Source organism: Crocodylus porosus, unplaced genomic scaffold (assembly GCF_001723895.1).
Source record: "Crocodylus porosus isolate Cpor-Errol unplaced genomic scaffold, CroPor_comp1, whole genome shotgun sequence".
Lineage (NCBI taxonomy): Eukaryota > Metazoa > Chordata > Crocodylia > Crocodylidae > Crocodylus > Crocodylus porosus.
This window is the reverse complement of record NW_017728909.1, coordinates 30,545,732-30,566,030: the sequence shown is the minus strand read 5'-3', so window position 1 is coordinate 30,566,030 and position 20,299 is coordinate 30,545,732. Positions and strand designations below refer to the sequence as shown.

The window sequence follows — 20,299 nt, the reverse complement described above, 5'->3', positions numbered from 1 at the left end:
GTCACGCTCACTTAATATCAGATCCTAAGAGCCATTTAGAAGTAACTGAAGGCCTCTCACTAATTTCACTGGGTTTGGTATCATGTACATTCAAGGTGTTGTAAGGGTATGCTGAAGCATTTCCTATAAGGGTGTATTCTTCATTTAAACATGCTCTTAAATTTTCACGAGTCAGCTGGAATTAGGCACGTGCATAAATGTGTGCGCTAAACAGGGTTGAGCTGCTGAATCAGGACCATGAAGAGAAATATTTCATGGAAGCAAAATAAATTACGCACTTTTAATATTTATCATGGATGTAATTCTGCTGTCATAGGTTTACCGAAGACATTAAAGAAAGTTCCTAGTTTCTGAATGGCATAACAGGACACAGTAGTTTTGTTTCCTACCCCAGTATCAACCCCGTGCAGATTCCAAGTTTGCTTTCCCAATATTCTGAGATGCAACTTTACAAAGGATGAACAGAGATATCCATTTCCTTCTTACCACACACATGATGTAAGAGAGGATGGCACCAGAGGACCCAATCAGAGCCCCAACAATGGTCAGCAAGTTGTTGTTGAGCAGGAAGCCCTCAGCACAGAGAGCCCACCCAGAATAACTGTTCAGTACAGTAATAACAACAGGCATGTCTGCACCTCCAATAGCTGCTGTTAAAGTAACGCCCTAAAAATGAAAGACAAGAAAGGAGACAAATTCCAACATAAGGTAAACATTTTGTCCAATATGCAGAGAGGTCAGTTTTGTTGCAGAAACCAAAGTGGTTTGATCCATAAACACAAGCATCATCTATTGAAAGCTTATTAATGAGCACTGGAAGTATAGGATGTGACCATTTTTGTCTGAAGACTGGAGAGCAAAACACATGACATTCATAAATAAAGTCCCAGTTCTACACTTGTGTAAGCACATTTTTATTTACAAATTCCATAAACTCAAAAGTAACAGTACTCGTGCAGTTAAATCTTTGCAGCACCCTTAATCATGGCAGAAATCAGGGTAAACAACAACAACAAAATCTGAAATGAATGGGCATGCAGGGTAAGTTTTAAACTGGATGCATTCAGTTATCCAATGCATTCTGTCCATCAAGCTCTCAAAACTTTAATTGAGACATTCACTTTGAAATGAGTATTTTAAAAGTCCAATTTATCACACCAAAAAGAAGAGGAGAATTTTAAGAAATCATATTTGCAATAAAAAAGCCTTTTTTCAAAATGACCATATTTACTCAAATCCAGGACAAGATTCCTTTCTCCACCCCCAATTTAGCATGGGGGAAACACCCCCCCCCCCCTTGGATTCAAGGGGATAGGGGCAGGCAGCTGCTGTGGTTCTGGTTCTAACCCTGCTTAACCCCTTCCCGTTCCCCCCTGCCCGCCACTGCAATTCATTGCTAATAGAAGTATTTTACATACTGTCATCAAGGTAAGGAATCTCGGTAGATAGCAAAGAACAATTAAAATGCACTTAATCTCCATCTGAGGCAACACAGGATATAAAGAAACAGAAGCTTCTTAGCGGCGTTATAGAAAGGAATCATTATAAAGAAGCTCTGCAATTCCGTGCCACTACCTCTTTCCTTTGGCTAAACTTTAGGACTACTATATCACTGGCCTATTCTTCAGGTACCACGATGTTACACCTCTTCTGCCAGCATCTGAAATTAGAATTCCAACTATCACAGTCTGTCTGGTCCAATTATCTGTCTTCCATTTTTTGGGCCCAATTTATCTCATGAAATACTTTTCAGTGTACATACAGGTCTGTAACACAGATTTAGATAGAAGTGGTTATTAACCCCTTCTCCACTCTCACCTCCCCCCAAAAAACCCCAGCAAGTTTAAAATTTCCAAAAAAGAAAAACTGTCTTCTTGAGGGACCAATGAGAAAAAATGAAGAGCAGACACCTGGAGCTCCAGAAATCTGCTGTATCATTGAACAAATTCCTCTTGGTCCATTTTATATCTCTTCTTGAAAACGTTTTACACATCTATGATACTTAGCTTAAAACAGTGAACTACAAAATTAAATTTAAATAAAGTTAAAGTAGGCTATGAGAAGTATGTTAGGTGCTGCATACCCAAAATTGCAAGATCAACAGAGAAATTCAGCACACTTATAAGATAACTCCCCTACCTCCAAGGACTAGACTTAGTAAACCTATGTGTGAAGTACAGGGCTCAGTTTCAGATCCTTTAAAGTGTCACATCTCAATTCCAACGCATTCATCTTGAATGTCCTGGAATATAATATGCATGTATATAGCTGGGCAGTATACCTGGTAGAAAGTATATTTAGTGTAGTTTAGGGGAAAAAGCAGTATTTTACATTTTAGAAACATGTCTCCTAGGCCACACTTCACAGAGGTATACATTAATCCACACCTGCGAGTCCTTATAGACCAGAGCTTTATCTGCTTGCAGGGGTACATGGTGCATCACGCATCTGAGAAGCATTTGATAGAGCATTGGAATGGCAGAAGAACAGAGCATAGAAAAAAGAAACACTTGCCAAGTGTTATGCACATCGACTTCCCTTCTTGTTCCCCCATGCTATCTGGGGATATCTTTCAGCATGCAGCATAACAAAGTGAAATCTATGTACACTTGCAGTATTTGCACTTCAGAGTTCATCTTTGCAAACTGTATGATGCCTGGACTTACCATGATAGCAGAGAGTGCTGACACTGAGCCTAAACAGGCAAGTCCTGTTGTGTAACTAGGATCTATCATATAGGGTACCAATCCACCAACACTGGCAGCCAGTAAACTAGCATTCAGTAAGTGCCGACCAGGCAAGAGGAGTGGGGCAGAGTTGAGGATACCTGGAATCAAGAATACCATCAACTTCAAAGGACAAAACATATGAGTGACAGCTTTTTTTTTTCTTTTTTACACCCCTTAAGAGATGATGCATCTTTACAAAATTACATTTAAAAACAAAATAAAATACTGTGACCTTGAACTGACTGCAAATCAATGATCTGGAATGCAACAACAGATACGTAGAAGTGCCAAATACAACACTTTTCAAAAAACTTTTTATTCTTTAAACACCTTTTCTTAGGTGTTTGAAGATAACCCCTCCATGAGTTTCTCTCTTTGGATATACATATTTTTTAATTTAATCATTTTTACTTAGGAAACAAGGCCAAGTCTTTGGGTAGTACATAAAACATGATAGCTGCTTAAGAATATTAGGGAGCGACAGGGTGACTTCTGCTACAAAACCAGACTTCCAAGTCAGTTAGTCAAAATCATGCGTAAAGAAATATGTTTATGTCATTTGTATAACAATTTTATTAAGATAGCACCTTATACTGAAACATGGTACATCGTGTACAAGGTCCCATCAGCAGGACGTCACAGTGGCAGCAAAGGAGACACAAGACATTTTCAGGACATCAAAACTAATGGCCTGTACATTTTAAAAACTAGAATACTGTATCCAGATGAAATGTTATACCACCTTGAGTCAGGCACACAAGAAGTCTTTACCGAACTGCTGTCAATGTTTCATGGCCAGTATGGGAAGGTTTGCTTTTCTTCTATTGACAGAATGTGTTTTTCTAGCATTTACCTTTCAGTAAAGGTAAATGCTAGAAAAGGGTTAATTGTCTGATACTTCTAGGCCTACAACACCTAGAACAGTGGTTCTCAACCTTTCTGAACTCGAGGCATCTCTCCATAACTTTTGTGAACTGAAGGTCACCCAATTTCAAAAGTTTATATATTTACTGTAGAGGGACCAGGCAGTGGCAGTGGGATGATCAGCCAGCCATGCCCTAGCCTGAACCTGTACTTATCACCTCATACCTCATGACACTTTTCAAGCAGCTCCCTGGTTGAGTATTACTGGCCTAGAACAAATTTCATTTATCCAAGAGATTTCTTGCAAAACATGAGCTTCCTTTCTTCCCCGAATTTCTCCACAGTTGAAGTATACACTAAAGTCAAAGAAAACTTATCAAAATACCTAAAGGAGAGAAATAATGTTATCTTATACTTAAGATGGAAGAGTCACCTTGCAGTTTTCCATATGCGACAAGGGAACCACTGAAAGTCACACCACCAATGTATGTGCCCAGATAGGCCACAATTTTGGTGAGGTTGGCAGCTGGATCTGTAGCAAAATGGGGATACTCAATCATGTACTCTGCCACACAGGTGAGTACAGCTGCCAAACCTACCAAGCTGTGAAAAGCAGCCACCAGCTGAGGCAAGTCAGAAATCTGGATGCGCTTAGCAATCGTTAAACCTGTTGAAGACAAAATGGAAATATTACAAGATACTGTCATTCTAGGCTGTCAATTCTTGTCCATTGTGTGACGCACAGTATATCGAGAAAGCTGTATTATTATCATTATTAATAATAAAAATAATAATAATCTCTACATTTGGAATACGCCATTAGCAACATTAAATTGAAAGCCCTCCTTATCTATAGGAGACATCCAAAAGCAAGAAAAACCAGTAAGTCTGCATTATATAATGTACCGGTATATAAACTATGAGGCTTCTACTGAAGCCCAAATTCTTTTCTAAATGGTCCAAAACAGGAAATTTGAGTATAACCAGTCAGAAACTAATTTGCAAGGTAATCTTGGGTAAATCATTTAACTGCTGTGTCTCCAGTTTCTTAGTCTGCTACTGGAGATGATAATGTTTATCCCACTTTTGGAACACTATACAGTCCTACTGTATAGCTAATTTATTAATCTTAACTACACTTTATTGCAAGAAAATGTTAGCAATTGAATCTAACCACAAGTTAGTCAAGCTGTTAAGTTAGGCTGTCATTTGTAAAATATTCTGTATTATAAAGCAATTTTTTTTTAAATGGTATTGTCATTGTATTGCACTCACCTATAGTGCCACCAAGGGTCATTGCACCTGACATCTGAGCCAACAGTTCGGGCGATGGCTTAAGGCCTCCCAGAGTAGCCACCAAACCTCCAGCAACACCTATCATACCCAAAGCATTACCAAGGCGAGCAGTTCCTTGGGTGGACAGACCAGCCAAAGCACCAACACAGCACAAGCCTGAGCCCAGATACATCATCTTTAAAATAATAAAAAGATATATTATGTGCCTGAATTTATTTGTGTGCACTATTTATTCAAAATCTTTGATCTTTACAGAAATGATAAATTGTAGGTAGCGTGCATGTGGTTCATAATATCATAGGGATGTAGGGCTGGAAGGAAGCTCACCAAGTCATCTAGTTCAGTCCCCTGCTCAAGGAAGAATCAGCCCCGACTAAACCATCCTAGCCCAGCATCCATCTAATCTGCCCCTGAAAATTGCCAAGCACATGGAGATTCCACAGTTTCCCTAGATAGGCTGTTCCAATGCTTGACCTCCTTCACAGTCAGAAAATTGCTCCTAATCCCCAGCCGAACTTTCCTCTGCTGCTGCTTGCTTGAGTATATTGCTCCTAGTCCTGTCCCCTACAACGACATAGACCAGAGGTTGTCAACCAGGGGTACGCATACCCCTGGGGGTACTTGGAACGGTCCTAGGGGTACATATGGGTGGGCAAGCGGGGATGGAGTGCCATCACCTCCCAGGAGCAGGCCCAGGGCAGGGTGAGGGCAGCAGCACTCCTCTGCAGGGTGAGGAATCTTGCATGCAGCAGCTGCTGCCACCACACCAGCTCAGTGAGCTTCCATGTCCTGCCCCACCTCCTGGAGGGTGAGGACAGAGCGTTGCTGCCTCCTCCCCCGCTTAGTGTCCAGGTGCACGCTCTCCCCTCCACCCCACACAACTGGGTGTCCAGCCACCAGGGGTACTTAAACTAAACAAGACTGAAAACCCCTGACAGACTATTTTATCTCCATCCTCTCTATAAAAAAAAAATCACCCTTCAAGGATTTGAAGACTTATCAAACCTCTCCTTGGTTGTCTTTTTCCCAGGCTAAATAACCCTAGTTCTTTTAGTCTGTCCTCTTCAATCATCTATTTGGGGCTTTTTATCATTTCTGTGCTGCTGGACCTTTTTCCAATCTGTCCACACCCTTCTTGAAGTGTGGGGCCCAAAACTAGATACAGTACTCCAGGGTGCTGAATAGAGTGGAAGAATCACTTCCCTTGATTTACAAGTGACACTTCCTGTTAATACTGATCAAATCCAATCAAAACAAGATTTTCTTCTGGCTTTCATTGTTGTAATGCAATTGTGGCCATTTTAAGAGTGATATTTATAAATCAACTCTGAGGAATTTTGCTCTACAACCTTAATTAATCAGCTTTTTATGACCTTAAGTTGAACCAGTTTTCTAGAAGTTTTCCCTTCTTGAGAAGTCCATCAGCAAATTTCCTTAGCAAACCATAATTATTTTTGGTATCATTGGGCATGTCTACATGTGCTCTTTAATAAGCAGTATTCTGTTTTGCTGCACATTACCACATCACATAAAAAAACCCTGCAATTACACTAATGCACAGTAAAATAGGCTACTGTGCATCAAGTGTCACTTAAAAATAGTGTGCATTGGTTACTGCACACTCAGACAGCCTAACGCATATTTGTTTAGTACCTCAGGGTGCCTTTCACAAGCAGGGAGGCTGCTCTGACGCACTGTAATTACAACGTGTTGGTGAGGACTTGATTAATCAAGTCTGCTGGAGCACAGTAATTACCACACTCCAGCAGAGTCCAGCATCACATGCATCAGCATCCCCACATTGAAAAATGGTGGCAGAGGCATTTTAAATAAAGCTCATTTGAAAAACTTTAGTTAAAAGCAGCCCAGATGTCATTTTTAAGAGCAGGGACACTGATACACATAATGCTTCGGGTGCTCTTATTAAAGTACCTCCCCAAGCACATGTATAAATGACCTCACATTGGAGGTACTAAATTTAAATTTAAATGCATATTAGGAAAAGCACCTTAAATGCACATGTAGCTGCACCCATTGTAATGTAAATGTCCTAATGGACATTGCAAAAATTTTTGGTATTTGGCTATGATGGACTCCTGTTGTCAAGAAGGAAGAAAAATGGCACTTAAGTGGATCCACCAAACTAAACAGCACAAAACATGTTTGAATCTAACAGGTGCTTTTAAAATGCTGCTTAAAATTCCCAAGACAAAGCTGTGGTTGGATTTCTTCTCTTTCCAGAAAAAGTGGAACTCATTTTGATTTTCCTTTAAAAAAAACATGAATCAAAGACTAAGGTTTATTGTTACATGTTTGAACTAACTCACGACTTTGTTTTTTTGGATATAAGCAGCTATTGAGAGCCACAAGTAGTTTGCACCTTCCAAAACCCATAAATGAAATAAATATTGGAGTAGTATGTGATACTGTCAGTAGCAGTGATCAAGTACAAGACAGAAGAACGCTCCAAAAACTCCACACCTGGACTTGTGGCAAAGCTCCATATGCAGACCATTGGAAAGTGGTACTGAGAAATCCACAAAAAAAGTCAGGGCGGCCATTTCCTGTTCGTTTGCCCAGTTTTGATCCTTAGTCATGTCATCTTTACTAAATTTATATGAATTATAAGTAGTATTAGAGGTCAAACAAAAAACTATTGGGAACAAGAGGGGAGTGAAAGCAGGATATAACCTTTTCTTGTCTTTTGTAGGTTTATTTAAGAATGTTAGATCAAAGCAACTCAAACATCATACAACTTGTACAGCCATTTGCCAAATGAGAAAACAGACCTGTTACTGAAAGACTTGTGGGCAAACCAGAGGAACTGAAAGATCTTACCTGTTCAATGTTATAGCCACCATACAGAGCTGCTGAATAACCCCCTACAAACACACCAGCAGGCAGGAGGTACAGGTAATTATACTCAGGAGGGTCAGTTGGACGTTTGAACATATCCAACATTCTCTGCGTAACCAGGAAGCCACCTTACAAAAAAAAACACACAAAAAAGTAAAATTGAAGATAGGCCCAGACGAAGCTACTAAGAAAACATTCGGTTAATTCTTATAACCACTAAAACAGAAGTTAGAGCCTTAATAAGATGTTTGAAAAACTAGGAATCCAGAGAGTCAGCAGGTGGACATATATCTGGAATTAATGTGAGCTACAGCTATTTTCTTTTGGACAAAACTAGTCTAACTAGGAGGAAGAACTTACAGGCTTACAGGTAACGAGACATGGATTTTGTTCATCTACTACTACTCCCATCTGCTCAACAGCATCCACAACCTCATCACCCACACTTATGACAAATCACTCTTTTCATAGTAGGGCGGGGAACTCCCTAACTCCTCCATGAGTTTCCAACAGAAATCCTACAGCAGGCATCCTCCATCTCTGCTGCCAATACCTTAAGCCCTGTGGTTAGTCACCTATCAGCAATGGGGCTAGGAAGACAGAATAGGATTGTTATGCTCTCTTCTCTTCTGCAAGAAGAACCTTCATAGAAATCTGGCATCCTTTAACACCACATTTATTATTTTAATTTATGGAATTTTAATGTATGGGTATTTTGTAGATTCAGTGGCCACCACTGAAATTTATTTATTCTTGTCTTATACCTTAATATATTATAAAAACAGTTCGTACCCTAAGAGTTTCTCCAGAAGGAAGGCACAGCATAAAACATGCTAACCAAAAAAGGAATTTTCAACAACCATAAAAGTTTGGTTTTTTAAACGAGGGAAGCTTCTAGATCCCAGTCCAGACCCATTTAATATCCTATAAATTCACACCAAAGGGAAGATGGAAGACATGGGTAAACTATGGTTAGTGCGTGTGGACTCATGTTCACAGACAGCTAACCAGTTCCTACCTGCAATGTTGACAGAAGACACAAAGGCAGAAAGCACTGCCAGACCCTGAGGAGTATTCTCAGGCAAGCAGCCTCCTCCCATCAGCACCAGCCCACCAACTGCAGTCAATCCTATTGAAAGAGAATGGTAAAGTCAGTGACTTGAATACACTCACATTCTATAATAAGCAGCAAGTTCTGATTCAAGAAACTACACAACCCACTTGATTACATTTTTGGCCAACACACTAACCATTACTGTATATTAAGCCAAAGAAAAGAGAAACAGGGACAAGACAGCAGGAAGACATGAAACCACAGATGCCGAAAGGGGAGAACTGCATAGTGTGTTGGAGATGAGACTGAGAGGAAAAGGAGTGTGATACAGATGGCACAGAAAGCAGTGAGATGTGATGCTGGAGGGGCAGGGGGATGATTTTAGTGGCAGTATTTTGGAGGGGAGAAGTATGAAATGCAGAGAGAAGGCTGCGATATCTGAGATAAGATGCAAGTGTTGGGTTTAAGCATTATGCTTTAAAAGTTTAAGAAGGTGCAATACAATGTATAGGTTTGTAACCATCTCTCTTTGAAGAGCCTACCAGGAGCTAGAAGCACCAAGAAGTCTGTCATCTTCAAGAGGAGGTTGGACAGACACTTGGTTTGGATGGTTTATGTCAGGATGATCTTGCCTTGAACAGGGGGTGACCTTGCAGGGTACCTTCCAGCCCTACTGTCCGATGTATTTTACTATCTATGGCAAAATATTCAGCTAGTACCAAGCCAACGAGAGTTCCTTGGCACCGTATGTATGTTCACCCAAAAGCTCAAATAAGATACCACAGCTGTGTCCCGTATCTCCTTTACACAGTATATGAGTAGGTACAAAGCAGCCACCTACCTGAGATGGCATTAGTCACAGACATGAGTGGAGAATGAAGAGCAGGAGTCACACCCCAGACTGTGTGGTACCCTACTATTCCAGCTAAGCCAAATGTTGTCACCATCTGAGTGAACGCAGAATTAGGAGCTGCGATGCCCAAACCCAACAAGCTAGCCAGACCTAAAGAATGACAAATTTCAAAAGTATTAGAATTATTTCAGAACGGTTCCTTATATTAAAAGTCTGCCCTGAATACTTAAATGAGGTCATGACATCCCTCATGCCCAGTGCTTTTTCCATAAGGCACCCAACTGAGTACCTTTCAGACCTGAGTACTACAATAACCATGGTAATAATGCAAGAGGTTCAAAATCCCATTATCATGGTATTTTTCATTCATTTGTCAACACAGCACTTTACGTTCGACAAACAAGTAGGACACAGGCATTGCCAAGATTATGCCATTCCTAAAATCAAGTTAGAGACTAGGATACTTAGACTCCATTAAAAATAGCTCAGTATTGAACTGGGGAGTCCGTGTGTGGAAGTCTCAGCACTTCCAGAATTAACCTGCTCAGCATAGCAACACCTTTTATTTATTTGTAAAGGTCAGCCCAGTACACTCCACTCAGGATATAAAATGTCAAGATAAACTGCACAGGAAAATTGTGACCAAGTATTAACTTAAGCAATACCATTTAACACTGGAGATCCCTACAGTCAAACAAGGGGACCTCCCTCCCTGTATGACTGGATGAAACATACAACAGAAGAGACATTTTGGGAGACAATTATTAGTTACACCGTGAGCAGAAAGTAGTATGGGCTATGTAACCTTTGTTTTGCTGACAAATTAGTGACTGTGATGGTAGCACATAGCATGCAATACTAATGATCTAAGAAAAATTACTGATTAACAATTAGCAAGATGAATAGAAGCCCAACAGATACATGTGCCAAGGGAGCAGACAGAGGGCCATGATTCGGCAGCTTCCTCCTAATGCTAAGACACAAATTAGGATTATGAAGGAAAGGGAGAATGACTGTCTGGGAACTGATAGCCAGTAACACTGAAAGCACACCGAGTCAGTCTCAACAGGACTCAGTTTAAACAGTTATCCAGTACCTCATAATGGTCCTCTCCCTAGAATAATAAAACCTACCTGATGACTCCCTGGTGAGTAGATCATTAACCCAGGAGTTAGCAAGGATCCCCTGTGAGCAATTAGACTAATTAGAGTCCTACTCAAGGACTACTTTGGCAAATCCAGTAGTTTTTAAACATCTCTGTCAGTGCACCTTTTGGGTGGAGTTCATTGCATAATATATCTATTGTTCATACTACAAGCACAACTACAGCTTTTAACTCTGTACAACAGGAATTCAGCACCAAGTTAAAACAAATACAGCTTTGAGCATGACCTTGGTATCAGACCTGCGATTCTGCAAGTGATGTTTTTATTAATAAAACATGATCTTATACATTTTTGCTATACGTGACCAAAAGCTCTGAATATATTCTTTCTTCTATTCCAATTAGTCCAAGAACTAGATAAGAGTGCCCTTAATCCTACTGAAATGTTGCTGCAATACTTAAACCAAGAGTCTGGAAGAGAGAAACTAAAACAGAAGTAGCGATTAAAACGTACTTAATAGCCTCACATACGATACTGACGCACACAAAAGAATTTAAAGGATTACTAGCTACACTTATTATCTGTTGCTGATTTGTCACGGACCAATCCTTGCTCCCCATACTTAGCCAAACTGGTGGGCAAATTGTCTCCTCAGGGGTGGAGGTGGGTCCTTAGAGAGGCTCTCAGATCCACTCTAAATTAAAAATGCCAGCAGTGTCATGTGTATTCAGTGTCCCACACTTCAAAAGGTGGTAGGGATGGTTTGACTAAAGCTCATTTGACAAGCTTTAACTAAAGTGTCCCTGTTGCCAGATCTGAAGTGTGAGGACACTGAATACACGTGATGTGGAGGCTGCTGGAGCATGCTAATTAGCAAGCTCCAGCAGACTCAATTAATCAAATCTGCTCCAACACATACTAATTAAAACACATCAGAGCAGACATCCGACACCTGTATAGGTGCTCTTATTTTCCAATAAAAGTATGACAAAATGCTACCACATAACTGATTTCCCCAATTCACAGGTCCTTCAATTGCTCTCACAGAAAGCAGAATATTTCACAAATCCTTAATGAAGAAAGCCAAACATACATATACATCTGTTTGCCAAATGATTTTGGACTATCTGAAGGCATGGACAGATGAAACAGAGTGCTTTATACAACTTCAAACCACTATAAAAATGGAGGAGACATGAGACAGTGTTATAGAGCTAGATATTGAACCAGACTCTAATAAAAACTAACCCTGAATGAAACAGATTCCTCTGAAATGCTACATAGTAATTACTTTAGCTGAGAGGTAGATGTACAGCTGTACTCTACTAAAGTGCTAAAAATTACAAGTCCTTAAAAAAAAACAACTGATTGGAACACATGCATCTGTCCATACCCCGAAATACCTGCATTTCTTCAGGTATTCCTCAAGTTTTTTCTCCAGAAGACAATTATTGCATTAGAGTTTTTGCAGTAGGAGTCGTAAATCAACTAATTAGCCCTTCCCTCTCCCCATACACTTACAACCAGTTAGTAAAAGGAATGACAAAAGTCATACTCTGACTGACTCTCCAGTGCCACCCAAGGGTAGGTAACTTCAATAGGTCTCTTACCTGCAGTGTATGCACTGGCTGTAGTCATAGTTTTTCTGAACGGTGTAACAGTGGCTGCTTTTTCAGCTTCCAACTCAGCCACAGTCTTCTGTTTCACAGGGGCTCCTTGAGGAATGCTCTTTGGCGGAGGTGCTGGAAAAATCAGCCTGCCATCCTGATGGGAAAAAAATCAAGTTAAAATTACCTTTGGTAAATCAAATGGATGGTCATTTCTTATTCTTCAAAAATGGTATAGACAGATTATCTGAAGCATTTTCCATATTAACTGACTTGTCTTTTAGGACAAAAATATGAGTGCATATAATTTCACCTTTCCAGCTGAAACTGAATATGAAGAAATTCATTCCTGGCCTTGTTTTGGGGTGCAGTGGACCAAGAGATATATTACAAAGCCACCAAGCACAAATGACATCTCTGCTTGAGCAGAAAGGTCTATTAACTAGACCAGGAAGAGAAAATGACCATATTGTATTTGTTCTCTGCATAATTCAGGCCATCAGGTTTCCATCAGGTTGCCTCTCACCACCTTCACTAAAACTTGGGTTGAAAGGGTTCTACTTGATTTTATTAAAATGCAATGTAAAAATAAAGGATGCTCTGACAGAAACTGCACCTACAGGTTCCTAAGCAATTAGCCTAACTAGAGTCCTAATATAGCAATGTTGAACCATTCCAGTCAGCCCACTATTAGTCCAGCAGACTACAGAAATTGAGACACAACTAGTGGAGCATGGCCTGCGGCAGAATTAGAGATCCCTGGACCCTGATGGACATGGCCATCACAGGCAGGGGGGCGAGTAAAGGCTGTGCCCATACAGCCCTTGCTTGCTCCATTGCTGTCATATTCCCTGATTTATGCTTCTGCCTGAACATGGACCCAGAACCAGACCCAGACCCATCACAGCTGCTGCTGGCTCCACGGCTCCTGCCTGGGAGAAGCCCACAAGGTTTGGATCTAGTCCAGGGCCAGTTTGACACCTTTGTTCTAATATAATTTTAATTCCTCAAAACAGATTTTATCCAGCTCTTTTCTGCTCTCTTGTAGTTGAGAGGTATGGGACAGTTGGTAGCGGGTACAGGGAAAGGGAAAGGGGAGAGATAAAGGCAGCCCTGCCCACGATGAGCAGCAGCAGCTGGTGCTGGGCACCAGGCAAAAGCAGAACCTAGCAGAGAGTATGCATGCTGCTTCTGGAGCCCTTCTGTCTGTGCTGCCCAGAGCCTGCACCTAGGCTGTCCTGCAGCTCCTTCCACTGCCATCCCACAGGCTTGGGCCATCCCCAGCCAAAGGGACTCTGGAAGCAGTGAGTGCGCCCTGCTTTAGTCCAGTACCAGTCGCCACCATTGATCATGAACAAGACCACCTCTCTCTGTTTCCCCCCTGACCCCTATCACCCTTCCCCCCACTCCAACTCTCACATCTCTAGCATGGCCCCACAGCTCACATGCCAGAAGCAGTACCAGAAGGGCACCAGCATCAGCTGCAGACACAGGCAGCTGGTTCCTGCTGAGGACTGGGGCATCCTCCCAGGTCCACAGCTACTGCTGCTGCATCAGTATGTCAGCTGCAGTCCCAGGTAGTCACCCAGATCCACAACAGAAACCTAGAGGCAGCATCCACATCTAATGCCAGCATGCATCCAAGGCTGTTTCTGGCACATGGGGCAGGAACTAGTGTAAGCTGTAGAGGACCAGGCCAGGACATGTCTGCCTGCCTGGCATAACACAGCAGCTGGAACTGCTGGCTCCCTATGGGCCAGATTCTATGACTCTGCAGTCACTGACCAGATACAATCAGTTGGTAGACTGCATCTGACCTGCAGACCATATTTTGCTCACCCCAGCTCTATAACTTAAGACACAGCATATTGACTTACCTTCATTACTACAGTTCCTCTAGTAACATGGTCCATTGTGCCATAGTCAAATTCATGCTTCACATCATAGTGGAAGTTTTCTTTGTCAGGGCTTATGGCCTTCAAAAGTTTGACGATGTTGTTGGAGTACAGAGTACTGGCCTGGGTAGCCATTCTGCTTGGAAGGTCTGTGTAGCCTATGTGTGTAACCCCCTAAAAAATTCAAATGAAAAATTAAACATTCAGCTTCAGATCCCAGAGGAAGAAAGTCTGGACTACTTAAAAGGGACCACATGAGAGATGGAGAGAATAAACTACAATGGGGATTCAGAACATATTCCCAGAGCGAGGAGCAGGGGAGACAGGGAATGGAAAAGAGCTTTTCAGTAACTCACTATCTGCATAACTGAGGTACTCACCACCCTCCATACTTGTTCTTTTAAACCTGCTAATGTTACAACACCTAGAAAAGCAATAGGCTGCCTAAATGCATAGGTATTTGTTTAATTATTTAAATCTATAGAAACAAAGTAATTTAACTTGGAGAATCCTATGAAGACAAAGATTTCAGTTTCATAAAAACTGACGCCCCCCCCCAGTGGCCTCACCACTCCTGCCTGGCTCAAACTCAAATGCTGCTCGCCCTAGATTACTCGCCTGCCATGTCTTGTTCTTAAATATTGAAAGTTGATTCAGGGAGGCTGCCAACAGACCTTAGAGAGAGCCCTAATCCCAGTAAATTCCCACTGGGTCTTTTCTGAGACCCCACTAGCCTCAATCCAGCCCTCAGGCATGGCAAGTCCCTCCTCTGTCTGACTAGGTTGCTGTAGGGCACCAAGAGCCTTAAGGGCAAATTGTGCAGCTCCTTCACCTCCCCTATACCACGCCCCAAACCTCACAGATGTTCTCACTGATGCAACTGGTCTCGAATACAGCCCCTCCTCTGGGCTCCTGGACTCTAGTCCAGCTTGGCCCAGTCTGGGCTCATGGACACTGGCCCAGCTCAACTTTTGGACTCTTGGACCTTCTGTTTTGGGTTTCAGCCTTTTCCTAGGCTCCTGCCTGGGCCCCAGTCTGAGGGCTCCTGGATTAATGGTTTTCTCAACAGGCCTGGAGCCTGCCCCAAGGCTACACTACCTGTCCAGAAGACATCTCAATCCCTCTAAGGGTTTAACATAAATGAAGGCCACTTGCCTGTAAGCCCCATCTTTCACAGTCCAAGGCATCTGCCTCCATTCCCAGGCCTGCAGAGTTGCTCAGCCCCAAATCCAGGTCCCTTCAAGGGCCCTGCAGCCAGGAGCTCCTCACTTCACGGTGGCCGTGGAGCGATTACCTGTGCAGCCTCTGAGTTTATATAGCTCTTTCCCCGCCTGACCCTATTTAGCCGCACCGGGCGGGAACTGCGCTCCTGAGCCACGTGAACAGGGAGCACAAACAGACACGCTCTTTAGGGGCATGCCAGAGTTTGCGTCGGGGCTTGCGCGAGAGGTCACAGGCAGCGAAAGAGCCCACAGCAGCAGCAGCAGTTGTCTCCAGATAATTGAGTGGGGCTGAGAGCATTGGAGTTGTCACATGAATTGCAGCCAGGGCTCCTGCCCCAAGGCTGCCTCCTGGCCTGGGGACCCGTGAGGCTTCCACGCAGGTGGGGCCACCTGCCTGTGGGGGCTGCCTGGCTTGGTCCCTGGGGCCATGGAGGGATGTGGAGGCGGGGGCTTCTCTCACCTGTCCCAGGATTGCAGTGCTGGAGGGGCAGGTGAGAGAGCTCCAGGTGGAGGTGAGCAGGCTGCGGGGGATCAGGGCCGTGGAGGACGAGATTGACGGGTACTTTCTCTCTCTGCAGGGCCCATCCCCTCAGGCTGTCACCACCCAGGAGTCTGCAGGAGGCAAACGGAGGATGGTCACCTCCAGGGCCAGGCAGCATCACAGGCGGCACGTAGCTGAATCAACTGTCACCCCATTACAATTGGGGAACAGGTATGTGGCCCTAGCAGCGCTGGAGGAGGCTGGGCATGAGAAAGAAGGTAGGGAGGAAGCCATGCTCTCATCCAGCAAGCCGGCATCCATACCAACTGAGCATCATCCAGTGACCCAGAGGAAGAGACATCGGGTCATCGTCATAGGGGACTCCCTCCTCAGAGGAACAGAGGGACCCATCCACCACACGAACCCCAATGAGAGAAGTGTACCATCTCCCAGGAGCCAAGACTGGGGACATCACAGGGAAGATCACTGACTTCATCCGGCCTTCTGACTACTATCCTATGGTCCTCATCCATGTGGGAACCAATGATGCGGCCCAGAGTAGTCCGGACCAGATCATGGATGACTATGTGGTTCTGGGGGCCAAACTTAAAGAGTTGGGGGCCCAGGTGGTCTTTTTATCCCTACTTCCCGTTAGTGGAAGCCATCAGTGGCAGAGCGCCTGCGTCCGTGAGGTGAACTGGTGCCTCTGGAGTTGGTGTCGTCACGCTGGATTTGGCTTCCTGAACAAAGACCCGCACTTCAGATCAAAGGGCGTCCTGGGGCATGATGGTCTCCATCTCTCCCCCAAAGGTAAGCGTTTGTTTTCTTACAGGCTAGTTGACCTCCTCCAGTGAGCTTTAAACTAAGTTTGTTGGGGGATGGGGATCCACAGGAGCAAGAGAAAACTCAACCAGGTGTAGGACCTGCCCAGGTAAGAGTTCAGGTATATACCAAGGGACCAGTAGTCTCTCAGGAAGTGGGGGTGTCCAGGGCTCCCTTGGGGGCATTAAGGCGTCTCTTCACTAATGCTTGCTCTCCTGCTTGCAAGTAGTAAAATTGACCTGGCTGGCCTAGTGGAGACATGGTGGGATGAAACATTTGACAGGGCATTAGACATAGAGGGCTATAGGTTGTTTACAAGAGATAGGAAGGGGAAAAAAGGTGGAGAGGGTTGCACTCTATGTTAGGGAACAGTATACCAGTTCTACCTTCCATATGGGACGAGAGGAAGGCTTAACTAAGACCCTGTCGGTCAAACTTCAAGGAGGGCTGGGGGGAAGAGGGATCTGGTGGTAGGGGTTTACTACAGGCCACCACATCATCAGGAAGAAGAGCTGGATCTGGAATTCTCCAGGCAGCTGGGGGAAGCCATGAGTGCAAAGGATGTTGTGGTCATGGGAGATATGAATTACCCTGACATCAACTGGGAGGAGAAGTCGGCCAGGTCTAGCCACTCACCAAGGTTCCTGACGTGCGTACAGGACCTACACCTCGTGCAGGAGGTACATCTCCCCACTAGGGAAAACGCCATACTGGATCTGGTGTTAGCCTGTGGGGACGACCTGGTGGGGAAAGTGCTAGTACAGGGGAGGCTAAGGAAAAGTCATCATGAAATGATCCAGTTTGCTATTCAGAGAAAGGTGGGGAGGGTAACTAGAACAGCGCAAATGCTTGACTTTAGGAAAGCCAACTTCGATGTGCTCAGGGCAGTAGTCAGGGAGGCACTCGGAGCCCAGGGGGTAGCTAGTATGGGGGTCCAGGAAAGGTGGTCCTTCCTCAAGGAGGCTATCCTCAGGACACAACAGGATGCTGTGCAGGAAGGCAGAAAAAGGGTCTAAGAAACCTTCATGGCTGAGCACAGATATCCAGGCTGGCCTGAGGGCAAAGAAAAAAGCATACTGGCGGTGGAAGCAGGGGCAGGGACAAAGGAGGAGTACACCTCCCTGACTTGAGCTTGTAGGGATTTAGTAAGGAAGGCTAAAGCAGCACTGGAGCTTAGATTAGCTCCTGGGATTAAGGATAACAAAAAGTCCTTCTTCAAGTATATAGGTAGCAAGAAGAAGTCTTGGGGTAACATTGGACCCCTACGAGGCAGGGCAGGGCAGTTGGTGATAGACACGTGAGAGAAGGCAGAACTCTTCAAACAAGTTCTTTGCCTCCGTGTTCCTGTCTGCTGACAATGGGGTAACAGTGTAGAGAGGCCCAGGAAGGATGCAAGTCCCCCAACTGTTAGTTCAGACCTAGTTAAGGATTACCTGGAGGGCTTAGATATATCCAAGTCAGCAGGCCCAGATGACCTTCATCCGCGGGTGCTGAGGGAATCGACTGGTGTCATCGCGGAGCCATTGGCATGGCTGTTTGAGGATTCCTGGTGCTCGGGCCAAGTCCCTGAGGACTGGAAAAGTGCCAGCGTGGTCCCTATTTTCAAGAAGGGGAGGAAGGAAGAGCCTGGCAACTACAGGCCAGTCAGCCTCACTTCTATCCTGGGGAAGGTCTTTGAAAAAATTATTAAGGGCCACATTTGTGAGAGCCCTGGAGGGGAAGTGAGGTTGAGGGGTAACCACAGTGTCCCACCCAATTCTGGCGGGCAAGCTGAGGGACTGCAGCATTGACGAATGCACAGTCATATGGGTGGCAAACTGGCTCCAGAGGCGCACCCAGAGGGTGGTGGTGGACGGGTCGATGTCGCTCTCGGAGGGTGTGGGCAGCGGAGTCCCCCAGGGCTTGGTCCTTGGGCTGGTGCTGTTCAACATCTTCATTAGCAACCTGGACGAGGGTGTGGAGAGCACCCTGTTCAAGTTCACTGATGACACCAGGCTGTGGAGTAAAGTGAATATACCAGCAGGCAGGGGCTGCATCCAGGCAGACCTGGATAGGTTGGAGAAGTGGGCGGATCTGAACAGGATGTGATTCAACAAGGACAAGTGCAGGGTGCTGCACCTGGGAAGAGGTAACCAGCATTATGGTTATAGGTTAGGGGCTGACTCACTCGGCAGCACAGAGGCAGAGAGGGATCTTGGAGTCAGGACTGACTCCAGGATGAATACGAGTCACCAATACGACGAACCAATAGGCAGAGCCAACCGCACCCTGTCCTGCATCAACAGGGGCATCACTAACAGGTCCAGAGAGGTCTTGCTCCCCTCCATGCGGCGCTGGTCAGGCTGCGGCTGGAGAACTATGCCCAGTTCTGGGCGCCACACTTCAAGAAGGACATGGAGAACCTGGAGAAGGTCCAGAGGAGGGCCACTCATATGGTTGAGGGCCTCCGTGGCCAGCCCTATGAGAAGAGGCTGAGGGACCTCAATCACTTCAGTCTCCACAAGAGGAGACTGAGGGGGGGATCTTGTGGCTGCCTACAACCTTATCAAGGGAAAGCAGCAGGGACTCAGGGAAAAGTCTGTTCACCAGGGCCCCCCTTGGAGTCACTAGGAACAATGGCCACAAGCTGAGGGAGGATAGGTTTAGGTTAGATATTAGGATGAACTACTTCACGGTAAGGGTGGCCAGAGCCTGGAATAGGCTTCCCAGAGACGTGGTGCTCTCACCTTCCCTGGAAATCTTCAAGAGGAGACTGGATAGACACCTGGCTGGGGTCTTATAACCCCTCCCAGCCCCAGTGCTTCCTGCCCATGGCACGGGGTCAGACTAGATGATCTGTCTAGGTCCCTTCCGATTCATTGATTCTATGAGCTCCAAAATGACCCTCTTCCGGTCATGCGAGTTCCTCATTAGCTGCCCTCTGCCACCTGCGAGCAGCCTCTCAGGCTGCCTGCTCTCTCAAAGGAGCATGCACATCACAGCGTCCTGCTACAAGATGTAAATTCTAACTGCTACTGTCAGGACCAGAATATTTTCTTCTACTTTTTAAAAAGTAACACAATATTTAAGAAAATTAATGATTTCTAAACCTAAGCAGTAAGACAAATGTAGTTACTTGTAGGATTTACCCTTTTTGAATTAAGCATCCACAAAACACTGTTAGTTAAATATGGACAAGAAAAAAAAACAGTTTCCTGTCACATCAAAGAATCAGAGAACAGTACCTATTAAGTCTAAAACCTTGTCACTGTGACCATTTTATTTATTCACTTTAAATTCACCCAAGCAAGACAGGTGACAAAGTCAAGGAGTGCTAAGGTAAGAAACAGGGGTCCAGACAGTCTCCCTAAACAGGGGGTGGCGCACACAGTCTTGCAAGGCTTTAAATGCCTATATACCAATGCTCGCAGTATGGGGAATAAACAGGAGGAACTCACCCTCAGAATAGCTAGTTCAAACCCAGATGTCATAGGGCTAACAGAAACGTGGTGGGATTCGTCCCACGACTGGGCA

At 44.5% G+C, this 20,299-nt stretch overlaps 1 protein-coding gene across 1 annotated transcript in view; it reads right to left on the bottom strand.

The window, feature by feature from the left end:
* The window catches only part of NNT (nicotinamide nucleotide transhydrogenase), a 68,492-nt gene that overhangs the window by 23,852 nt on the left and 24,341 nt on the right, over positions 1-20,299 (bottom strand). Inside the window, exons 9-17 of the mRNA XM_019532029.1 lie at positions 14,243-14,434; positions 12,369-12,522; positions 9,641-9,802; positions 8,764-8,874; positions 7,728-7,873; positions 4,869-5,064; positions 4,027-4,260; positions 2,667-2,827; positions 487-666 (exon numbers count right to left, since the gene is read on the bottom strand). Coding sequence (XP_019387574.1) covers positions 487-666; positions 2,667-2,827; positions 4,027-4,260; positions 4,869-5,064; positions 7,728-7,873; positions 8,764-8,874; positions 9,641-9,802; positions 12,369-12,522; positions 14,243-14,434 — 1,536 coding nt within the window. The remainder of the gene's footprint in view (positions 1-486; positions 667-2,666; positions 2,828-4,026; positions 4,261-4,868; positions 5,065-7,727; positions 7,874-8,763; positions 8,875-9,640; positions 9,803-12,368; positions 12,523-14,242; positions 14,435-20,299) is intronic.